Genomic DNA, 7,446 nt, shown 5'->3' on the forward strand with positions numbered 1-7,446 from the left:
ATTTCATGCGCTTTTATTTACACTGCGAGAACAGCCAAGCAGTCGCTGCCTTTCAAAATATTGTTTTGTAGAGATTTTCAGATGTGGCTTAGGCCGTTTCCAAAAATTAAATCTAAACGCATAAGAAAAATATTTTACGAGCTGTGGCTTCTCAGAAAACATAGATTGTTTACACAAAAAGATAAAGAAGTCTCCGCTGAATGGTTTAAAGGACAGAACAGGACTGACCAACAACTGAATGAGCGTCCATCTGGCAAAACATTAAGTAAAAGGCTGTTGCTAATGAACACTAGCTGTAAAAGTACCACAGTTATTTTACTCAGCTATTGTTACTGAAGAGAATGTCCCAATTTGATCATGAAAGCGTCTCCATCTGTGCAGAGGCACAGCCTGCCTGGGAGAGAGAATGCAATAGCCTTTTCTCCTTTCCAGCGGGCCCTGTTTGCCAGAATCAGTTCGGATTTCCTCAGATCTGTGCCTTGTAAATCCCTGCCTGTAATTTGTCCCTGTTTTGCTTTTGGCAGGCATTTCTGCGTATCTCAATATTTATTTATTTTAGGTGAAGCACTCGTGCACCTAGAGTTATTCTTCCATCGTTATTAGAGGTTGAAGTGGTTTGCCTCTGAGACTGTAAGCAGGGTGTAAATATGTAAATGAAATGAAAATAAAAAGATTAACCATGCCCAAGCCCATGTCAGTATAGACTCAGGGCAACCTGGCTGGACCCAAATACTCCCTCACACATTATTTACATGCCAGAAGGGGGAAGCAGAATCACACCTACTACGCTTGCCCCAAACCTGCCCACACTCACTGACCACGATTCCCAGCAACTATAGGGAATACTCAAATTGTAGAGTTGGAAGGGGCCCAGGATTCATAGCTAAAAATTCCAGATAGATGGTCTTTGTGATGATAATGAGAAAGGTCTCCTCTTACAGCACATTGGTATCTATGCATTGGGGACCGGTAGTCTCTTCTCCCATTTGGGTGTGGTTGTGTTTAGGCACAAGGATGAGCAAATTTACACAACCCGCAAGTGTCGGGGGGGGGGGGGCGCAGATGGGACATCCTGTTTTTTTCTCACAAGGGAACAGCAGCCATTTGGGGAGCTGTGATCTTGCTCAATTTAACGATGCAATTTCCCCCATGAAAAAGTGCTTTTGGGTGGGCTGCGATCTTGTGCAGCATCCCAAAACGCATGTTTTGCGGCTCCGTGCCCCCCCCCCAAAAAAACAAATTGTGGTGCAAAATCATGGCTCTCTAAATGTCTGGTGAGGAAAATGAGAAGGGGGCATCCAGGAAGATGATGTACCAGATTTTGCTGTCGTGGTGTTGGAGAGTATGAAATTACCAGTTTATATCCAATGCAGTGCTAAGTTAAAGTCAGTTAGTGGTATACTTGTTCCTCTGCCTGCAGGACATAGTCACACAATAAAATGCACAAGCAGGTAACTTGGTTGCACAGTAAACAGTGCCATCTGTTGAGCAATGAGTTTCCGCTGGGAAACTTGCTGCATTGGATTCCCCTGTGGAGCGACATTAAAACTCACCTGTTAGCCTTCGCGTTAGCGAGCAGCTAACATTGAATATAGCCCATAGTTTTCTTCCATGGCAGAATGATGCCTAAAATGCTATTTGCATGACAGCATACAAATCAATATGGCTACCTCCTCACACACTCACACACATAAACAAATCTCACTACAGACAACCAAAGACAACCAACCACACCCTAGGCCACCTCCAACCTGTCTCACCACCAAGGAAATATAACAAGCGAATAGAAAGAGAACCCACACAAGTTACACTGACACAAAACCCCACACATACGCTAAGTAGAAAAATAAAAGAATTGCCACCCCACCCCAGTCACCATTCCCCTTTCTCCCTCTTTTCTTCCCAACCTAATACTGCATGCAACACTAATGTCTCACAACAAACGTAACTGATCTGTAGAAAATGCAACGTGAAAAAAGCGACAATGCGTGTATTTTTGTAAACTAAGAAATCTTCAATACAAATTTGTGTGTGTGTGTGTTATTTGCAGAGACAGGTGTCTGAAAATCAAAGCTCAAGGGTTTTATTACACCAGATTTCAGGCACCTTCTACTCCTTCTGAATTCATTTTGCCTGCAGAAGAGACAGTTCATCTTAAGGAGTCGTATGAGTTGCAAGATAAAATGTGCTTTACGCTTTGAAGGTTTTGCCTCTCTGCATCAGTGCCAACATCTCACTATAGTGTTGATTCCCTCCATTCAGCTCTGTGTACTCCGCACTGCATGAATGGTGGACTCTGCGTCATGCCTGGGTTGTGTATTTGCCCACCTGGTTTCTATGGCATCAACTGCGACAAAGGTATGTTTTTAAAAAAGGGTTACAATGAGACCTGTGAGCTTTAACCATTCACTCAGTAGGCTAAGCCACCAAAGCTTTCACAGCAGATTAAAAAAAAAACCACCATCACCTCCAGTTAATTGGGAGAACTGCAAACAAGAAAATTTGAGCAGGAAAAGTGAAGGACAGACAGCACAGCCTAGCTGACAGTCTAGGAACGGGGAAGAATTTGATTCAGTTAGCATTTAAAGGCAGCTCTGCCCAACCCACACTTTCTGAAACAATATGTGAGCTGGAAACATGGCCATTTTTCGAAATCTGCGCTTCTCTGATTTTCGCGATACTGTTCTCTAGCCTGAAAAAAATTGCATATACTGAGAAAAAATGTCCATTAAAATGCATATGTTCATGAAAATAGCATACAAAAAATGAAGTAGTAGGGAAACAAGATTGCATAAAAAATGTGTATGTTAGGAGAAATTCACATTAAAATCCTGCTGAATTTTCATGAGGACTTAAAAAAATATTAATCTCATATTGATGAAGAAACATGGAGAACTGAAATTAAGGTTGGAAAAATGAAACACGGAGAGAAACCAGAACTGATTAGCACATCCTACCCGAGTCTCAGCAAAGCTTAACCTTAGAATGTGCCCCAATGATTCTGGGACAATTTCATTTTTCTTGTCATTTGCCCTTTAAGATTCCAGTCTCAGCGAAGGCTGAGCACCACTCCTAGCACCAAAAATTATATTTTCCTGCCATCACAGCTGTGGCTCTGATGAACATGCAAAGTTCATTCAAGGCTGTCCTTTTATTGAACATGGCAGTTTCTTGCATGCAAAAGAGATGCTGTACCTCTGAATCCACATTTGAGTGCATTAAATCAGAATATTACCCTTTCCTTTGGGGCTTTGGTTTGATTGGCTTTTGAAAAGACCCCAAACTTCGTTGCACCTTGCCAAAGCTATCCATTTCTGGTGGTGAAAGCCTACATATCCGGTCTCATACTTTTGCTTTGTCTTCCCCAGCAAACTGCACAACGACCTGCTTCAATGGAGGGACATGTTTTTATCCAGGAAAATGTATTTGTCCTGCAGGACTTGAGGGGGATCAGTGTGAAATCAGTGAGTCCCGATTTTATGCCCTTTTCAGCAGACCGAAAAGATTCTTCTTGAGGTTCCTAACTTCTTCTTGAGGTACCAAAAGATGGTACAGGCAGCCAAAATGAGCTTTAGGTTTCACAACACTGGGCTGCCTGGTTTGTGGATGGGTGTTTATTAAGGATATAGAAGTCATGGGGTAAGGGCAAATTGATGCTGAATGACCTGCTGAATAGCAAAGCAGCCAAGATCTCTTTTCCTGGAGCCCTCACACTCCTGCTAAGCTGTGGTATAAATGTAATGTGCAAGCCAGGCCTCTATTCTGGGTACGAAGTCTACTGAGTGTGCGATGTCAGTATTTGTTGATCATGGTGGTGGTCCCATTCGCATCTCATAGGTAATAACTGCTGTTAAATCTGTAATCAACTCTAGTGGGGCAGGGCCGGATTTCACTTAAAGCAATAAATGCAGTGCTATCATCCTTTTTTAAAAAAATAAAAATCAATCATCCTTTTTTTTTTTAATCATTTCTAGGCAAATGCCATCAGCCGTGTAGAAATGGAGGCAAATGTACTGGTAAAAATAAATGCAAGTGTTCCAAAGGCTACCAAGGAGATCTCTGTTCAAAGCGTAAGTGCTTAATCAACTCGACCTTTTCCTAAAAAAGCTTTTGCAGCAGATTCGGGATTTTGTAACGTTCGTGCTAAACAGTGGGTATGCGTTAGTGTGCCACTGTGGAAGATCCTAAAACAAAAGGACATACTTGGTTTAGATATTAACTGTAGGTGTCTTATTGCAGCCGTATGTGAACCTGGTTGTGGATCATATGGGATCTGTATTGAACCTAACACATGCCAGTGTCGAGAAGGCTGGCATGGAAGGCACTGCAATAAAAGTAAGTGGCATTGACAAAATATGACTCTTCGCCTCCATAAAATATGCAGTCTCTGTGGTATGGGTTTATTGACACCCTTTCTCCACCAATCCCATCTCACAGGGTTGCTACTAGGCACTGTGTACTCAGATCCAAGATGATTTAGCAGACACTGGCTGCGTTTAGACAGCACTTAATCCACCCATTTCCTTACCTGATAATTTCCGCTTTTTTTAAAAAAAAAAAAATATTTATTACCTTTTCCAGCAGTTTACACGCTACAAAGAATAAAAACCATACAATACAACACAATACAATACAATACAAAAAACCACAACACAACTATACATTACACTAACAAAACACTATCTTATCTTTCATTCCCTTATTTCCGTGACCTCCTCACACCTCCCTTTTTGTATTCCACTTCTATTAATTCTTTTAACAATTCCTTTCCATCTTCCTCTATTTTTTATCCTATAATTATCTTAACACATTCCAACCTTATTTTCCCTTTAATACTCTATTAATCTATTTGTCCTTAATTCCTTATAACATTTCTACTAAAGCCATATAACTTCATTCCAACATTTTTCTAACATTCATTAATTTTACAGTATTTCCGTAAATAGTCTTTAAACTTTTTCCAGTCTTCTTCCACCGACTCTTCTCCCTGGTCTCGGATTCTGCCAGTCATTTCCGCCAATTCCATGTACTCCATCAACTTCATTTGCCATTCTTCCCGGGTGGGTAGATCTTGTGTCTTCCAATATTTTGCAATGAGTATTCTTACTGCTGTTGTTGCGTACATAAAAAATGTTCTATCCTTCTTTGGCACCAGTTGGCCAACCATGCCCAGGAGAAAGGCCTCTGGTTTCTTCAAGAAGGTATATTTAAATACCTTTTTCATTTCATTATAAATCATCTCCCAGAATGTCTTAATCCTTGGGCATGTCCACCAAAGGTGAAAGAATGTACCTTCAGTCTTGTTACATTTCCAACATTTATTATCGGGCAAATGGTAAATTTTTGCAAGCTTGACTGGTGTCATGTACCACCTGTAAATCATTTTCATTAGGTTTTCTCTTAGGGCATTACATGCCGTAAATTTCATACCTGTGGTCCATAACTGTTCCCAGTTGGCCAATACGGTAATCAAGCAAATTGCCTCTTGATTACTTGTCTGTAGATTTGTGACCAAGTACTGCAGGGTACAGAAGGGACGTGGGTGGTGCTGTGGGTTAAACCACAGAGCCTAGGACTTGCCAATCAGAAGTTCGGCGGTTCAAATCCCCGCAACGGGGTGAGCTCCCGTTGCTCGGTCCCTGCTCCTGCCAACCTAGCAGTTCAAAAGCACATCAAAGTGCAAGTAGATAAATAGGCATCGCTCCTGTGGGAAGGTAAACGGCGTTCCCATGCGCTGCTCTGGTTCACCAGAAGCGGCTTAGTCATGCTGGCCACATGACCGGGAAGCTGTACGCCAGCTCCCTCGGCCAATAAAGCAAGATGAGCGCCGTAACCCCAGTGTCGGTCATGACTGGACCTAATGGTCAGGGGTCCCTTTACCTTTACCTTACTGCAGGGTACACATGTCAAGGCAGATCCATAAATATAACGAGAAAAATCGCCTTTCAGAAATAAATGTTTGTCTTATGGTAGTACTGTGTGAAGTCCGGCGCGAAGTCCATATTGAAATTTCCATGTGAAACATTCACAGTGAAAAGGGGGGGGGGCTGCATTTGTAGTTTCCTTACTCTTGAACTGGGTCTTTTTTCAGGGTACGGAGCCAACCTGACAAATGGCCTGAGGCCCACAGGCACCAAGCACAGGCAGTACACGCCTTCACCGAAAAGGGCCGAAGAGAAGCAAGTGCCCCCTGAATCCAATTATATCTGGTGAACTCCAACATCTGAAACGTTTTATGTTACACAAAGTTCATAGCCTTCATTAACCTTTCATGTGTTGAATGTTAAAACGCTGTTCATTACATTTTAAGATTACTGGCCTGAATTTTACTAGCTTCGTTATAAACCACTGAGCTGATATTTACTATTCCTTTTAAGTTTTACTTCTCTAGCACAGTTATATAGGCTTCTTGTTTTCAGTGCTTTTTGGACCAGTTTCTTTTTTGTACTATATTTCAATTCTTTATTGACTTGGAGTTTTTTCCCCCCTTTCCTTGTAAGAAATTCCTCAGAACAAATTGATTATCCAAAATTGGGGAGAGATTTTGAAAACGCTGGCCTGGAACCTACAGTTTTTCCTGGATTTGTGTCTACATACCTTAAAAACAAATTTTTATTTTTTATTTTGGCACGATGCAGTCTTACATGTTCCGTTTAATAAAGGCAAAAGCTTTTTTAATTTAAAGCCAATTCCCATTTCTGCAGCATGCTCTATTGAATACGGTGTAGTTGTGGCATTGAAACAATATAATATATTGGAAACAAAGTGTAACTATGAAGTATGAGCGCAGTCTTTGCATCGGCTTATAGCAATATAATATATTGTGTACACAAAACAGCTCTTATGTAATAAACATTTTTATACTGATTGTTATGTATGAAATAAAGATGCTGCTTTAGTTTTGTGTGTCTTGAGATGCTTGAGATGTTATCTGAAGGAGATGCACTGATCTTATAACTGTCTGAGGATGCTGTAGCTCAGGAACTTCTACACCAAGAAAGGAGTTGGGTGGGATGGCTTACAAGGCCCTTCTCACTCTGTGGTTCTATGATGCTAGGCTTCACAGTGCTCAGATTGTGGCATGGTGCAATGGGAGAGCTTGCCCCACCACAAGGATCAAACGCCACCTATTATGCTGGGACAATGATGATGATGATTTTGTTATTTATTTCCCGGCCATCTGGCTGGGTTTCCCCAGCCACTCTGGGCAGCTTACAGCACATAAGAATTGTAAAGTGTGTGTGTGTGTGTGTGTGTGTGTGTGTACAGGGCTCATCTACACATATGTAAATACAGGGCTCATCCACACTTCCACATGTGCTGTGCCTAGAAAGCACAAGTGCTAGCAGTTACCCGCTTGACCCACGCTTTCTAAGCATGGGTCCAATGAGTTTTCCCCTTGCCCCACTCTCTTCCAATGGAAAACCCAGTCTTTAGTGATATATC

At 41.6% G+C, this 7,446-nt stretch overlaps 1 protein-coding gene across 1 annotated transcript in view; it reads left to right on the top strand.

The window, feature by feature from the left end:
• The window catches only part of WIF1 (WNT inhibitory factor 1), a 45,864-nt gene extending 38,966 nt beyond the window's left edge, over positions 1–6,898 (top strand). The window contains exons 6-10 of the mRNA XM_081878077.1: positions 2,263–2,358; positions 3,369–3,464; positions 3,975–4,070; positions 4,240–4,335; positions 6,092–6,898. Of these exons, the coding sequence (XP_081734203.1) occupies positions 2,263–2,358; positions 3,369–3,464; positions 3,975–4,070; positions 4,240–4,335; positions 6,092–6,213 (506 nt within the window). The 3' untranslated portion in view covers positions 6,214–6,898. The remainder of the gene's footprint in view (positions 1–2,262; positions 2,359–3,368; positions 3,465–3,974; positions 4,071–4,239; positions 4,336–6,091) is intronic.
• The last annotated feature ends 548 nt before the right edge of the window (positions 6,899–7,446 follow it).

This window comes from Podarcis erhardii (assembly GCF_964252035.2).
Source record: "Podarcis erhardii genome assembly, chromosome: 10".
Taxonomy (NCBI): Eukaryota; Metazoa; Chordata; class Lepidosauria; order Squamata; family Lacertidae; genus Podarcis; species Podarcis erhardii.